Consider the following 17,499-nt stretch of genomic DNA (forward strand, 5'->3'; position numbering starts at 1 on the left):
GCACGAGGCACAGCGAACGGTGGTCACAAAGACAGTAAAATGGCGGACACTCCGCCCTATTTATACCACTGAGCGGGAGGGGAGCGGAGTTTTCCTGCCAAAACCGTTAGCTTTCTAATCTTCCGGCCTAGGAACTGCGCAGGCGCAGTACCCATATGTTTGATGCACAGAGGCCATGATGAAGAAAGGAGAGTATTTCCTTGCTACCAGCAGTGGATAAGTGCCCTGCATGCAGCAGTACAGTGTCAAGGGAGGCTGTGAAGAAGCAAGAGCATTGCCTTAACAATGGGAGTGTGTATCCCTGAAAAGGCAACGGGTTATTTCAACATGCTTGAGCCCAGTCATATGACCTGGTAAGCAATCCTGCCAGCTCACAATGTCCTGTGCGGTAAGGAAGCAGGGAATAATCTGCTTTATTGGAGAGCCCAGATGGCATACTTAGGTGATTTTGATCTTTTGCACAGCAAAGTAAGCAAGAGCACTGTAGAGCATGATAACTAGTTTGACAGCTTCCACATGTTGGGGGAGATTGGAATGATATAATGAGTAGCATTCAACCACCTTTTTTCTTTCCTCTTAGCATTTCAATGCAACTATTAACCATCAGATTGGATTTCTGCTTTAGCCCGGAGGGCTGCCCCACACAGGGCGCCTGACTCCACCAACAGTAGAGCTGCAGCTGTAAAAATAAAAGCTGCCTTGGTACAATATATGCATAATATCACTTTGCTGTTTATAGCTTGTGCTCTGGCATCCATTTAGAGCATGCATACTTTCACAGAAGGTTGCCTGGCACAAACAAGGAGTAGTCCAAAGTAATTTTAGTGATCTCAAAGCTATGGTTTCCTGCTTCGTAGGCCACGCTAATGTAGCTGCTTATTCTGGAATGGTTTCTACTTATTTAGATGACATTATTATATTAAGCAAAGTATGTCGGTTTCCGCTTCAAAGCCAGAGGAGTACAAAATCCCCAAAGACCAGCGCTAATGTCAAAACTACCCTTTATGGCCTGACATTTGTAGTTAGTTGGAGCAAATGTGAAAGCTTTGCAAGACCGCCTCTTCAATAGCCATAGCACTATCATTAAAATTAGGAAACTAAAATGGCCAGTATCATAACAACACATTCATAGAAAACTACAGAGCAGCTGTATTGGGAATAGGATGCACATATGTGGTCACCTATCTCCAAAAGGAGTTCCATAATCTTTTCAAACAATTTCCTCCATACCATTGCAAGTCCTCTTTTTTTAAAATGTGCAATCTGTAATGAGGTAGTGAGGACCGTGTGATGTGTTACATCTAAAGATGCCGCCACACAGGTAACTTTAAAGTGGCCAAACATACAGTTTGCTCTGCATACAATGTTGCCATCAAAGGCCACAAAGGAAAGCAGAGAAGCAAGGATTCTTATACCTACCAATTTAATATGTGCTTGCTTCTGGTACTTTTCACTGTAATATTGCTCTTGCCGAAGATTAAGCAGCTGCTGCTGTTGCTTTTCCTTAAGCTCTATTAGCTTTTGGGTCATTTCGGAATCAAGGGTAGCCAACTCTTGTTCAACAGTTGAAGAGCTGTGGTCTGGACTACTGCTTTCACCTCTGCAGAACAACAGGGAACAACAACAATAAATCATATGTCATGAGGGTGCAGAACAAGAGTTTTTTTGTTGTTGTGCCATCATATTTTGACTGTGTTGTAGCTCAAGATGGATATGCATGTATATTTTGCATCTTGTGACTTAACTCCAGGTCCAGGATTCAGTCAAACCCCAGGCAGAATCCTTTGCTGCTCACATGCGAGTGCATTAGGAAGCTAGTGATCCCTATAACAAGGAGGTGGTCAGCAGGATTTGCAAAAGGGAGCTCCACTGACCAGTCCCATTCAAGAAATGAGAGCTCTTGCTAATTTCTAGGAAGCATGATTTCTCGCTACTCTAGTGGTGGGTCCGGTGGTGCACAGAACTAGCAGTGGTGCAGCAGCAGTATTAGGTGCAGTGCCATAGTTAGATGTCAGGCTAATTGACCCAGTCATGCTGACCCATGTCAAACTATCGGCATCACAATACACTGCACACATGATGCCCTACCACCTGAGAACTTTCAAACACAAGTTGGCTCTTCATCTAGACGTGTGCAGAATCATTCACACCCATAGGTTAGCATCCATCTAATCTAGTTCTCCATGAAAACCAAGGGTCGTAAGAAAATGAGGGCCAGTGTGGGTTAAGGGCATGGGGGTGGGACTCAGATGATCTGGATTCTGGTCCCCACTCAGCTATGGGGCCATCTGGTTGATTTTGGGCCAGTCACAGACTCTCAGGCCAACCTACTGCACAGGGTTCTAGTTGTGGGGACAGGACTGAGAGCAGGAAGAGGTGTAAAATGCTTTGAGTCTGTTGTCAGAAAAAAGCAGGATAGAAATCTAATAAATAAATACAATGTGAGAGGTCTGAGTCTATCCTGAGAAAATTCATATGTAAAGTCATCTGCTTTTTTGTTCATTTAACAGCCCATATGTATTGTGTCATGTACAGTGACTGTGATTTCCATTTTCAGGTGTACCCTCCTCTGCCCCCCTTTCATGTTACTGAAGTAACGTATTACACTTAAATTTGCATATACATTCCATTTTTTAGTGTGCTGATCTTTTAATAACTGCCACTGCAAGTCCCCAGACTGACTTCATAAAGGTTTTAAATCAAGGTTTTTGGAAGCATCTGCCAATAGAAAAATGCTTAAAAAATTTCTTTCCCATTGGCCATGTTTCCTGAAACATCCATTATGGAATGGCCAAACTGCCACTAAAAGTAATTTAATGAAACACACTTTGTGACACACCAGATTCAAGAAAGGTGCATTTATTGCTAACTGCACAAGTTAGCATCATTTTTTTATGGTTACTGGAAGATAAATGATATGGGCACTGTTTTATAATGCTGTGTGTATTTAGTTTTTAATTCATTTCTTGAGACTGGGTATATTATATTGTATATCATATATTCTGTTTTATTTATCCTTCATGTCATAATTTTATCTCTTTATTGTTATGTTCTGATGACTGTCACTACATCATAATATTTGATAAGATCTATGAACTAAGCAAACAATTTTGATTTCCTAACAGTTTCATGTGTCAGGAATATTGAAGATTTACCTTTGTAGAGACTACAAAGGTAGTCTCACATCAGTCATTTTTCAGATAATTTATTATTTATTTATTTATTTAGTTAAAGTTTTTATATGCCGCTCCCATTGCTGCACAGCCTCAGGACGGCTCATAACAACAAATAAATAAAACAAATAGAATTACAATTAAAACTTGGAAACACACTGGCGGCATAATTAAAACTATAAATATTAAAGATTATTAAAATACTGTTTGAATAAAAAGGTCTTGGCCTGGCGCCGAAAAACAAATAACGACAGCGCCAGGCGGACCTCTCTGGGGAGCGCAGATGGGGCGCCACTGCAGAGAAGGCCCTCTTCCGGTTACTTTGCTTCCTGGTATCATTAACAGAAGGCTCCCGGATCCACTGTTCCTCATAGAATCATAGTAAAGTTGGGTTGGGAGGAGCCAGGGGGCCATCAGGTCCAACCCCCTGCTCAGTGCAGGACTCCAAGTTAAACCTTCTCACTCAGATGGCTGTCAGTTGCATCTTGAATGCCTCCAGTGTGGGAGAGCTCACTGCCTCCCTAGGTCATGGGTTCCATTGCAGTACTGCTCTAACTGTCAGAATTTCTTTTGTGATATCTAGCTGTAATCTGGGTTTCTACAACTTGAGCCCATTATTCCATGGCCTGCCCTCTGGGATGGTTAAGAAGAGATCCTGTCCTTCCTTTTCATGACAGCCTTTCAAATATTTGTAGAGTGCTATCATATCTCCCCTCCCTTCTATCTTCTTGAGGTTAAACATGCCCAATTCTTTCAGTCTCTCCTCATAAGGCTTTGTTTCCAGTTTCTGGACAATAGTTGTTGCCCTCCTCTGAACCCTTTCCAGTTTGCCTACATCTTTCTTAAAATGTGGTGCACACAAACCACACCAGATGAAGCCAAACAAAGTGCTAAGTAAAGGGGAACTAGTATTTCATGGGTTTTGGAAGTGAAACTTCTATTAATGCAGCCTAAAATAGCATTTGCCCTTTTTGCTGCCACATTACATTGTTGACTCGTATTCTGCTTGTTATCTACAAGATCCTTCTCACTTGCAGTACTGTCGAGCCAAATACTCCCCATCTTGCAAAAATGCATTTGGTTTCTTTTTCCTAGGTGTAGAACTTGTCATTTGTCCTTACTGAATTCCATTCTGTTGCTTTCAGCACAGCACCCCAACCTATCAAGATCATCTTGAACCTTCTGTCTTCTAGGTTATTAGCTATCCCACCCAGTTTTGTGTCATCTGCAAATTTTATAATTGTTCTCTGCACTTCCTCATCCAAATCATTAAAAAAATGTTCTTGCTTCTGGCTCGTTTTGCTTGGTTTCCACAGTTAAACCAAGCACAATGCAAGAAAGCAAAATGGCTGTCTGAGGAAGCTTTACAAATAGCTGAGGAGAGAAGGGAAGCAAAAGGCAAAGGAGAAAAGGAAAGATACACCCAATTGAATGCAGAATTCCAGAGAATAGCTAGAAGAGATAAGGATGCCTTCTTCAATGAACAGTGCAAAGAAATAGAAGAAAACAATAGAATAGGGAGGACCAGAGATCTCTTCAAGAAAATTGGAGACATGAAGGGAACGTTTCATGCAAAGATGGGCATGATAAAGGACCAAAATGGCAGGGACCTAACAGAGGCAGAAGAGATTAAGAAGAGGTGGCAAGATTACATAGAAGAACTATACAAGAAAGAGCTTAACGTCCCTGATAACCACGATGGGGTGGTCACTGACCTCAAGCTGGACATCCTGGAATGTGAAGTCAAATGGGCCTTAGGAAGTCTGAGCAGCAACAAAGTTAGTGGAGGTGACAGTATTCCAGCTGAGCTATTCAAAATCTTAAAAGACAATGCAGTAAAAGTGCTACACTCAATATGCCAGCAAATTTGGAAAACTCAACAGTGGCCACAGGATGGGAAAAGGTCAGTTTACATTCCCATCCCAAAGAAGGGCAATGCCAAAGAATGTTCAAACTACCGCACCATTGCACTCCTTTCACATGCTAGCAAAGTTATGCTCAAAATCCTACAAGCTAGGCTCCAGCAGTATGTGGACCGATAACTACCAGAAGTACAGGCAGGATTTCGAAGAGGGAGAGGAACTAGAGATCAAATTGCCAACATATGCTGGATCATGGAGAAAGCTAGGGAGTTCCAGAAAAACATCTACTTCTGCTTCATTGACCATGCTAAAGCCTTTGATTGCGTGGATCACAACAAACTGTGGCAAGTTCTTAAAGAGATGGGAGTACCAGACCATCTTATTTGTCTCTTGAGAAACATATATGTGGGTCAAGAAGCAACAGTGAGAACTGCACACGGAACCACTGATTGGTTCAAAATTGAGAAAGGAGTTTGGCAAGGCTGTATACTGTCACCCTGCCTATTTCACTTATATGCAGAGCACATCATGAGAAAGGCGGGGCTAAATGAATCACCAGTTGGAATTAAGATTGCTGGGAGAAATATCAAGAACTTCAGATATGCAGACGATACCACTCTAATGGCAGAAATTGAAGAGGAACTAAAGAGCCTCTTGATGCAGGAGAAGGAGGAGAGTACAAAAGTTGGCTTAAAACTCAACATTAAGAAAACTAAGATCATGGCATCCGGTCCTCCCACTTCCTGGCAAATAGATGGGGAAGAAATGGAGGTAGTGACAGATTTTATTTTCCTGGGCTCCAAGATCACCGCAGATGGGGTCTGCAGCCAAGAAATTAAAAGACGCTTGCTCCTGGGGAGGAAAGCTATGGCAAATCTAGATAGCATACTAAAAAGCAGAGACATCACCCTGCCAACAAAAGTGCTTATAGTCAAGGCTATGGTTTTCCCAGTTACAATGTATGGCTGTGAAAGTTGGACCATAAGGAAGGCTGAGCGCCAAAGAATTGAGCCCTTTGAACTGTGGTGCTGGCGGAGACTCTTGCAAGTCCCTTAGACAGCAAGGCGATCAAACTGGTCAGTCCTAGAGGAGATCAACCCTGACTGCTCTTTAGAAGGCCAGATACTGAACATGAAACTCAAATACTGTGGCCACCTAATGAGGAGGAAGGACTTCCTGGAGAAGAGTCTAATGCTGGGAACAACAGATGGCAAAAGAAGGGGACGGCAGAGAATGAGGTGGTTAGATGGAGTCACTGAAGCAGTTGTTGTGAGCTTGAGTGGACTCCAGGGGATGGTGGAGGACAGGAAGGCCTGGAGGAATGTTGTCCATGGGGTCGCGATGGGTAGAACATGACTTCGCAACTAACAACAACAAACCAAGTTCAAAGTTCTGTAGTCTACATCCTGCCCAGTGCGAACCCCAAAGCTCAAACACAATTAGAATACCCTTGGGAGGCTCAAGGATTGAGTTCTGCTTTCCCAAATGTTTGTTGCTTGTCTCAGCTCAAGGTGCACCTGCTATTTCCTTACCATAGAACCTCCCTCCCTCCACCTTACCTTCTCTACAAATAGAAAATCAGCATAAGGTGCTCATAAGCTCTCAGCCTGCAAACACATTCCTTAATTTTCTGCCATTGTATCAAAGCACACAAATAGCACTCAAATATGTTCACCTGGATTCTTTGTCTAAAAACACTTTCTTTGTGCTAATATGAAGGTGCTCTTGTTTAGAAGAGGTAAAAGTGTGGATTGACAACTGTGGAAATCATATTTTAAGGGAGATACCAAGATACTCGTACATGGGGCTGCTTTCATATTGTGGGATCAATGATGAGCAATGGTAGGGCAAGACTGAATGAAGACTTGCACGAATGCAGCAGAGGAGGGAAGACATCTGGATGGATATGGGAAGAAATAAGGTAAATTTGGAAAGAGGTGGCAGCACACCCCTTGCTTCACAGCACTGCATTTTGTTACTACTCTCCCAAGGACACCTTGGTGCACTGATGCTTTGGAAATGGTGGCTGTCAGTAGTTTATGGCCCATAAAAGCCTCTTCATCTGCCAGCTCAGCTCAATCCCTTTTAGAAGTTGCATACTCCAGTTGCATATATCCTGATGTGAAACTATTTAGTGGTCTCCAAAGTTCACAAAACCCAAGGCCTGTCAAAGCAAAACAAGCTGACTGGAACAGCATACAAACGGGAAAAATAATATTCACAAAATGCAATCTGAGGAACAAGCTCCCCAAGGAGCAGCGTGATATTTTTGGTCTTGGGAAAGAACTGCAACGAGAGAGAGTGAGGTGAGAAGGGGAAGGAATGAATGGAGACATGTGGAATAAACAGAGCAAAAGCGAACTAAACAGTAACAGTATTTTAAAAAAATTAAAAAACAGGCCAACACAAATGAAAAACATCAGTCTGCACTTTGACAGATAATCAGAGGTGTTTACAGCGCCACCCAGGTGTTAAGCCAGTTGCCTAGGAAACCACAGAAATAGAGGCTAAAAGGGAAGGTTTACTTAAGGATAGAGCTAAGATCACAATAATCAACTGCAGAAACTGGGGGGACTGTTCAGCAAATATGAGAATGCCAATCAGAAATCAAAGTCTAGACGTCCGATCCCTTACCCATACACTGTTCAGCCATCTGGAGAAGGACAGTGGGAAAGTGGGAATAGATTTCTCCATAGGTGGGGAATGGCTTAAGTTCACTAAGGCCAATGACATCACTGAGATCTATGCCAATGAGATCTATACATCACTGAGATCTATGCCAATAGATCTATGGTCTATGTTGTGTGGGCTAGCTCCACACAACCCAACAAGCCTGAGCATGGGTTAGTTGACACTGAACAGTTAACTGCTGTTGAATAGTGGGTTATTGTGTTGTGTGAACCTAGCTTGCCAACCCCCCCACCCAACTACTTATTAACCACAAACAACCCACAAAGATAACCCATGGTTTATTGTTGGGTTGTGAACAATGAGTTGAGAAGCCATGGTTTGCTAATATGGCTGCTTCACGCAACAGAAATTCGATTGCAACCTGCATGCAACCCTCTCACAATCTGGCTTATTGTGTTACGAGAACTGTTGGAATTGACTCCAAAAGATGAAGCAAAAATTGCATTTCCTTCTGTAAGTTGTGGATGGGACAAAGCAGGGTAGACGTCTGCACTGCACAAAGTGCATTTGCAGACCATGATTGAGTAGAGGAGCCTGGAAATTACTTGCAAGTGCCCCAGCTTGTTGTCTCAAACCATTGCCTGTAGTGCTTATGAATAAGTACCTTTATTAACAGGGGTTGGGGATGTTCAAAGGTGTTTCTTGAAAGATCAGTACCGAATTCTCATCCAGACAACAATGTTCTGGTGTATTCAATTTCAGCATTAAACACTGATGTTGAGCAAGAGGACCTGCTTTGCCCTTAAGAATACAAAGGTAACTAGACCAAAAGCTCTTTAGAGGAATAGGCAGAGCTTGGCAAAGGCAAGTGGCAGAGACTTTCTTGAGCAGGTCAGTTAATTGACTGTAACTGGATCCACTTCAGGGTCTGCTATTTCTAGTGACAAACCAAGGCTAGGAACAAATCTACCTTAGATGATGTCTGGACAGACAAGCTGAGGAGCACCACTGGGGAAAGAAAATGCTTAATGAAGTTAACACTTGAGCTATAGAGAAAAAGCAGAAACTGAATTCTACCCATAGGGAAAACTGTACTGTACACTCCAATTTGCAAGGGTAAAAAGTATTCTGTTATGCCCTTCTCCCTCTTGATGGAAGAGGGCAGTTCCTCCCTCCTCGGCCTTGGGAGGAAGGAACACCTGTGGAGAAGCAGCAGATATAGCTCTGGGAAGGGATGAAGATGGTGCAGAGGGAAACATAACATTCAGGAGATGGTATGTGCTCCAACAGGGCACAATTCTATGACCTCTTAAGTCTGAAAGAGTTTTCACCACAGTGCTAGAACTGGACTTCTAAGTTCTCAGGAAGGCAACTAGAAGCTGGCTCCAGCTCAGTGCTTGAGGACAGCAGCAGGTAGACCACTTCACAGATGAGTTTGACTGAGGGCATGGGGCGGGCAATGGACCAACTGGAAGCATCTCTCATCATACTTCAATCATCAGGAGCCAGTGGTTGATGAAAGTTCTTGGATGGACAATCAGAGTGACATGCCATCTTCCTTTCTGCAATGGGAAGTGCATGGCATATCAACTAAGCACTTCAACATCCACTCTAGTAGTTCTGAAGGGGATGTAAAAATATGCCTCCACAAAGGGTAGCACAACACCAATTTCAGAGGGGGGATGCTGCTGCTGCTCATTAATACATATAGAAACAAACAAAAGCCAAGCAAAACACGCATTAAGCCAAGCTGCACACAGCCCAAACAAGCCAACACATGAAATAAGCAACACATACACACAACATAGATAAAACACCACCTCCTCACTTCCCACCACTTGTTCTAGAACCCCTCCAGAGTCTGATAATTTTGCCATCATCAGGAATGGACAATACAGAGGTTGAGTATCCAAACTCTTATTTTAAAAAGCAATGTACTAACATAAGATAAAACTAAGTCTTCAGTGTTTACTTTATAAGGAAGTCAAAGCATGGAAAGCATACAAAGGTATGTGCTAAGGGGAATATAAAAGAACATTTAAAGTGTTCAACAATCTTCTTAGAGAGCTTTATCTGACTCATGGGGGTTACCTAATTTTCGGCTGCAATATTCTATCATCTTATGTAAACCTGTAGTGTTAATACATTGTTTCAATACTTTGTAAACCACTTTGGGAGGATGTAATACTTGAAAGGCAGTACAGTCAGCCCTCCACATTCACAGGTCCTCCGCTGAAGTGGAAAATTTGAGAATATCTCTAGCCAAATCTTAACCCTTAATGCTGTTGACCATATATGTACTGGGTTGCTTCTTTCTCTCTCTCACTGAGATATTCACCTGTATATGTGTATCATCTGTGATTCCACAGTAGGCTGTAAAACTAAAAAAAAACCTGTTTAATTATTGATGATGGCAAACTTGAAAATAATAAAATCTTTAAAAGTTAAACCTGCAAAAGTAGGGATTTGACTGAATATAAAAGTCCATTGCTTGCTTCTCAGCAAGGAAATACATGAAATGGGGAAATGAAAGGATCCTGTTTTGCAGGTTAGGGCTAAAAGCAGTTTTCACATCCAAAAAGATTGGAGATGATTGCTCTGAGAAATCTGCCTGGTTGATATCACCAGGCAAGCATCTTGCACTTTTGGTTCTGCTGTATATTACAAACCAAGTGGTTTGTAGAGGCAAAAGCAAGATCAAGATCAAAAGCTCATGTAGTGGGATTCAACTGTATATAATAGGATGAAATATAGGATGAAATATGTAACTGCAAATCAGTAGCAGCAAATGCAGCTCTCTGGCATCATGTATTCAATTAAAATCAACTCACTCACAGGTAACAGCTTTCAGAGTTGAAGTTTCAAACACAGGCTCAAGGGTTAAGAATGACACTTCAGCTACATTTTAATCACATTCAAACTGGCTGCCATTATAGAATGATTAAATACCTTTTCCAATTTGTTTTCAGGAAGCAGAGGGAGTCCACTCAACAAAACATTGTAATTACACTGGGGCATGGTTTCTCTAAAGTGGAGGTGCATAACTGGCAGGTCAGGGCTAAACAGAACTCCTGCTCCAGGCCTTCTCGCTAGTGCCCAGCGGTCCCCCAATCCCCTGCCACCACTGAATCGCAGCTCCTAACTGTACCACTCTTTAAGAGATCCTCTTCAGGATTATTCTTTTCCTTGCACTGTTAGCAACAAGAGCAAGCTGTGTCACTACAACTGGGAAGTGTGTGCACAAGTGCCTCGGTCCCCACACCGCAGGCAGCCCTCAGAGCCCGAAAGGGGTACAGCCCTGCTTCCAACGGCTGTGTGTGAGCCACTGCCCTGCCTCAGGCAGCACAGCTCTTCCACAGAGCAGGAGCGCCATCTGCCTCTGGCTGTGTTCACTGAAATTACTGTGTTCTTCCAAGTGAAGGGTCAGGTTTGTCGATAATGAAAGAAGCAAATGTTATACAACATACTTTTTCTTACTGTCTCTTTTAGCTGTTTTCTCCAAGACTGCCCTCCGCCGCAGATAGTCATTTTGAATTTCGTTGTACTTTGTAGTATGCTCCTTTATTAGATCGGTGGTTTTTTTGTGGTGTTTCTTCACGAGATCCTTCATTTCTTTGTAGTGCTTCTTCTGAAGTTTCACAAACGCTTTTTGTTGCTTCAACTCCTCAATGGTTTGTGCTTCAACTTCTGCAAAGATGAGGGGAAGTTCTTGGTTACTGTTGTTGCTGTATGACAGTATATGCTCATAGGATATACAAAGTTTTATCAATAGGCCTTAGAACCCCACTGGAGCAAGGGGTTGAGGGGCCTATAGGGAGCTTTCTGATGCATCTGGGCCATGTTCCCCACTGTGACACAAAGCAACATTTGCAGATGTAAAGGCTCCTAATAGCACAGGTTGCCCCAGACTTAAAAGCAATTTTTTCAGGCTAATCAGTTCTTTTTTCTAGATCCATTTTCATCAAAGAATTTCAGCTTGGTAAAGCCATACACTTATGAATCCTAATCGTGAAAAAAGTGCCTAGTACTATAATAGGATATGTTTATTAACCATTTATTCATACTTGAAATATCCATCACACAGGAACTAAATCTGCGTCCAACTAACACATATGTGATATTTTGTATTAATATTTTGAACAAGAGGAACTAGATGAGCAGGGAAACTATTTTGTTATTCATACAGGATGCACTTTCTTGACACTTCACAATATTAATTCACCCAAAAGATGCTGCAGTTTATGATCTACACGTTTCTTACCTGTCAAGACACTCTGAATGAGATCTTCTGTTTTTGCTGGCACTTTCACAGAACCTAAATGTAAACATCAATACTTTGAGATATTTTGAAACGACAGGTACAGGCCTCAAACGATAGGTATGCTGACTGTCTTCTTCAAGTGAGAAAGCATCCTTAGATTATCTCATCAAATCCTCATAAGGCATGTGAGCTGTCAGTCCTGCTCTCTCAGAAAAAGGCACTAAGTCAGGGCAGACCTCAGCAGCGCATCTAGTTTTGTTCCAAATGTGACAGTTGATGTATGGAAAAAAGGCTGTCAAAATTTCCCTTCTTGTTTCACTCCCTCAACATCTGCAGGCAGCAATTGCAGCAACTTTCCAACCTGGTGTTAAAAGGCACAATGTTCGTGTGTGTGAGTTTGTAAGTTTGGTAAGGATGGGCAGAGTTCAGAAAGCCTTTGCAATAGTAGCAATAGTTGTAGTCCTCCTTCGGGCCACCAGCCGCCTTTATTTCTTGACCTTTTAAAATTTTGGAGTGCCACTGCCTTATCCACATGTTGCTTCCCATTCCACATTTGTCCCCAAGGATTTCATCAATGCAATCACTAAAACAAGACTGGATTAACTGAAGCTAAACAAAACACAAATGAAACTTAGTTTTGAGTCTTGCTTCACAGCTGCTTCTTACAGGGCAGGGTTGCATCACTATGGGGCAGTTTGAGCCGGGGGAGCAGAGGAGATGATCATAGGGACTCCAGCTGGCCAAGTGGCATTGCAAAGCCACCAGGCAGCAGAGTGTCACACAGAACAATCCCGCTGCAGGGAAATGTCCAATGGTGCCGTCACTTGGCAATACCCAACAACATGGCACTGTGGGATTTATTAAGATGGGAATGGTTGCTTTGCGCTCCTGCCCGCTGCTAATTCTGTGTGCAGAGCTGCCTGTCAGATCCCCACTCCAGGTTTGCATCTGTCATCAAAACCTCATGACACACCTTTTCATTTTTATACTGTGTGTTTTATTCCATTCTCTTTAGTTTAACCCAGGTGTTGCTTGTTTTTATTGCAATTTTCAGTTTCCACTTAATCTTCTCTACTGTCTCTGTCTGTTTGCCTATGTCAGGAATAGAGAAGGGGTGGCCCTCAAGATGTTGTTGGGTGGCTGCTCCCACCATCCCTCACCATTGGCTTCGCTGACTGAGGGGACTTGCACTCCAACAAGATCTGGAGACTACTTCCCCCACCCCTGGCTTCACCCTGTCCCCTATGTTTCTTAATATTTATCTTTCCCTAGTGGCTGGTAAGGCTGCTTGGGTTTCCTGAGCAGCCCTGCACTTGGGGTGCATGGTGCACTGCTAAAGCCAGACAGAGCATTTGCATTTCTGCAAAATATCCCTTTCAGTTTCTGCCTCCCCTTCTGTCTGCCCAAATTTTGCTCCTCACTGCAAGTGTTCTACCTTCTCTGATTCTATTACTCTTGTGTTCACCAAGTGTCATGCCAACTCTCTGGGGCCAGGTGAAGCCCTGCTCCATCTGAGCTGCCAGCGAGTCCATGCATTGCCACTTCTGTATTCCACCCACCGCTTGGTGCCATCTGCTCCCTCTCTCCTAACCTAAAAGCAAAGCCATGTTAGAACTGGGAGCGCCATGCTGGTGCCTGTCATTTTTCTGCCGGACTGCAACCTCTCAGCCTGCTTGTTAAAGCATGCCCAGCTCTGGCAGATGATGGAATCTGTAGCCCTCTGCTTGCCTCTGTGCACTGCACTGCTTTTGGTACCCTGGTAGATCCACTGAATGCGGAAGTCTTAGAAAAGCCAGGAGCACCTGCTTGCCAACTCTTCTCCCTTTTGCTTACTGCTTTTCTGCCCACATGTTCAGTTCAGTGAGAGAGAGGCCACTGTATCCAAACCCAGCTGCTGCCCATCTCACTGCTGAACAGCCTAGGCCTGAACATTCCTGTTTCTATCTGCCCCAATGAGAGCGAATGAGAAAGGTGGAGATTTTACCCATCTCTGCCATGGTAGCTGCCTTTTTCAATGGCTGGGCTCATATGTATTGCAACCCATTGAGGTCATGTGCCAGGATGAGTTGGTTGAACCTGTGAAGCACCACCCAGCATCAGTCACAATCATAAGCTGGCTCCAGGATCTTTCCAGTAGTCAGTTGGTTTCAGCTTGCTGCAATGTTCCCTTTGATTTTCACACTAATTCCTCATCAGATTTAACCAATGATAGGTTGTGGGTCAAAGAAACCTTGCAAGAAACCATTGGTTCTTCTTGTGGTTGGCAACCACAAGAAGAACTCATTAGAAACATAGAAACAGAGTAAGTCAGAAGGAGCCTCCAAGGCCATCTAGTCTGACCCCTGGCTCCAGTCAGCTGTGCTCATGACATGCCCACCATGGTTGATAACTACGAGTAGGTTCCTACAGACAACCAATGACAACCAACAGGTGACACCCTTCAGTGGCTGGCTGTCATGTTGTGCAAACCAAGTCACTGAAAGACAGAAAAAATGGCCATTGTGACCTACCTAAAAAAGACAAGACTGGCCAATGAGGTCTCATTCTGTTTTCTGCCTGAAGGAGAGAGAGTGGCTATTGTGACCACACATTGATCTTCATGCCTGAAGGAGAGAGAACGCCTGCTGTCTGTGAGCCCGGGATGGTACAGCTGGGTTAAGAGGAAGCCCTTTTGGCCCATGTCTCAACTAGGCCTTCCAGGTACAAGGCATGATTCCAAGAGCACCACAAGTCTTTTGGGTGAAAAGGCATAATAAGTCTTGATCTGGCACAGGGAGTGTCCTCACTATTACCTTCCCCATACAACGTAATGAGTTCTGCAAACCTTTCCAACTTCCACATTCCTCTCTCTGCCAAAGGACAGAAGAGTGGCCCCTGGCCGCTCCAACCACTCTTAGTCCTAGCTAGTCTTTGCTGCCAAGAGAAAGGTGCAAACAGCAGGCTGGATTAAAAACAACAGCAGGGGCTGGTGCCTCAAGCAGGAAACAGAGGGCATCACATCTCAATGTCCTCAGGTGATTTGCCCTTCTTGAGATACTTATTAATTTCAGCTGGCAAAGAATCAAAATTCTGCCAGCTGACCTTCTTATCAGTCAATGTGGGCAGAAGTTCCACATGCAAATGGATGCCTGTGAAATTACACAAACAAAATCTACACAAAACAAAATCAGGAGTGGTGATGCCTAGAAACAGGAGCAGAGCAAAAGCTGGATCTGGAATAATCTGCTATGGAGATAGACTCTGAAACCCAAGTTTTATTTGTTTGCACATTCTATACTTCTTCCAAGCTCCTTATAGCTTTCATATATAGCCTTTAGTGCCTGATCCTGCCTAATTTTGGAAACTAAGCAGATTTGGCCTGATTGAAATCTAGATGTGTGACTTAACTGTTATGAAGTATCCAGAGAGCTTTGGCTACAAGTGGTACAGAAATGTATTATGTAATAATAAGAGTAATAATAGATAAGTTGGTACATTTTAACCACATGACAACCCAAGGAAGTAGGTGAGGCTGGGAGGCTATGACCTGCTCAAAACCACACAATAGGCTTCATGGTTGATGGGGACTTGAATCTGTTGCCATACCAAAACCCAACACAGTCAGCTTCTTATGGTCAACAAAGCACAATAACCTGAAGGTGTAAATAGCATACTTCCACCAGGCTTTGAACCACTTTCAATAGCTCTGCCAGGACACACTTTTTGCATATAGGAAGGTAGCAAAGAAGAAAGAGGGTTTTATATTACAAGTACAGACTTTCAAGCAGACACAAACACAGATAAATGTAGGTGTCTCATATAATTCTAAATTAAAAACAGCTAGTCTAATTTCTATTTGTTCTATTAATTTTTGTGCACTAGCATCAGAACAAAAAGGCTATTCAGTTGCATTTTTTCTTAGAAAGGCATTATAGAAATGATACAATATAGTCTACTTCTTACCTGGTGCTGGTTGGCTGGAAACAACCTGAGTAGATGGTTTGGGGGTGAGGGAAGTGGTGTGGTTTACTCCATTTTCAGCTGGTGCAGGCTTTGGTTCATTGTGAGCTTCTGAAGGGACATCTCCCTGATTTGCCTAACAATAGCAAACACATTCCATAAATATGCAAGAAGGTGTGCCCTTGGGATTAGGGCACTGGACCAACAACTTGTGCATCGATTCTCCCTCCTATGATGAACACTGCATTCATCTGTTTTCACCTACTATGATTTATTCAAAATGTAAGCTGGTTCAGAAAGATGGGTTCTGTTCAAGTACCTGGCAGTAAAGCAAGCTTTGTTTTGGCTTCAAAGTAAATAAAAAACCAAGCATCTCTAGCTGCCATGACTGGTTTTCAGCTCTGATTTCTATAATGGGGAAAGTATTTTGCAAAAATGGAAAACTGGAATTAATACAAGAAATCTGGTATTGCAGTAACTAGTAAACTGCTCTATGTAAATTGGTTTTTAAGAAACAGTTCAGTCTGCAACGTTATATATATTATCTGCAAAAACACTTTAAAAGGAATGTAAACTATATCGTGCTTGTAACATCAAACCCTTAATTTTAATTCATCCATATTCACACTATTAATTAGACCTGCTTGTGGGATTCTCAATAAATACATGTATTGGGATTGCTTGTATCTAAATCTTTATTCAACTTCTTTACACCCCTATTTAATATCCATCCATAGAAAGCAAGGTTTATGCCAGCTACCAAGTCCACATAATGCAATTTCAGCTTATATATCTCAGTACACTACTGAGTTATAGTAACTATGCAGATGGACACCTGAGCTAACAGTAGAACACAGTAGCTAGCACCAAACAGAACATAATACAGAATGATCCCCCCTGCCCCCGCTCTCTCTCCAGCTTAAAGTCCCAGCAGTCAGATTTTTAATTTACCCCCAAGACACGTGAATTGTTCCCAGGGGAACTCACCCATAATCATATGCCACAAGATAAGCTTACATAAACAGTACCTCCATCCTTGCCGCATGCTTGGGTGAATGTCTGTAATGTGCAACCTGTTTAAGCATTCCCCACAGCCTTTCCTTCCTTTCCAGCTCTCAATGCCCATGTTTAGAGCTCTCTCTCTCTCTTTTTACTACACACTGATCATCTTATAATTGCTCTATTAGTGGTCATATTTTCAAGGTACACTGAAGATACCCCCTGCACTAATGGAGCAGGGAGGAAGGAATACCATCTCGGAGCACTGCTAAATAGTTTGCTCCTTGTGAAATGAAAATTTATATAAGGAGGACCTGTTGCCATGGTTCCTTGCTGGATTAGTTTCTCAGGCAGCCTTCATTTCCACTCTGTTAGTAATAAATTGAATGGGGGAGGGGTAGCTACAGTTCTTTAAACATTTTGGCCTTTCATATAAGTTTATGAATTCAGTAATGGGGAGGAGGGAGAATGGTTAAATGATCACAGCCTGAATAAATTATGCCAAAAACCAGTTCAGTATTCACACCCATGAACATTACATGCTAGAATTGGATTCATACTGTTCCAGTTTAACTTTTCAAAACCTACATAATGCAATTAGATTCGGAACATTATATTCCTTACAAAACACCCC

At 42.7% G+C, this 17,499-nt stretch overlaps 1 protein-coding gene across 4 annotated transcripts in view; it reads right to left on the reverse strand.

The window, feature by feature from the left end:
* Nucleotides 1-17,499, reverse strand: part of PLCB1 (phospholipase C beta 1) — a 592,180-nt gene that overhangs the window by 109,042 nt on the left and 465,639 nt on the right. For 3 of the 4 annotated variants that reach the window (XM_044454160.1, XM_044454162.1, XM_044454161.1), the window contains 4 exons: nucleotides 15,870-16,002; nucleotides 11,928-11,981; nucleotides 11,134-11,353; nucleotides 1,420-1,600 (listed from right to left, as the gene is read on the reverse strand). In XM_044454160.1, coding sequence (XP_044310095.1) covers nucleotides 1,420-1,600; nucleotides 11,134-11,353; nucleotides 11,928-11,981; nucleotides 15,870-16,002 — 588 coding nt within the window. The remainder of the gene's footprint in view (nucleotides 1-1,419; nucleotides 1,601-11,133; nucleotides 11,354-11,927; nucleotides 11,982-15,869; nucleotides 16,003-17,499) is intronic. The other variant, XM_044454163.1, reaches the window with a different exon arrangement.

Source organism: Varanus komodoensis, unplaced genomic scaffold (genome assembly GCF_004798865.1).
Source record: "Varanus komodoensis strain SLA01 unplaced genomic scaffold, ASM479886v1 scaffold7_3, whole genome shotgun sequence".
Lineage (NCBI taxonomy): Eukaryota > Metazoa > Chordata > Lepidosauria > Squamata > Varanidae > Varanus > Varanus komodoensis.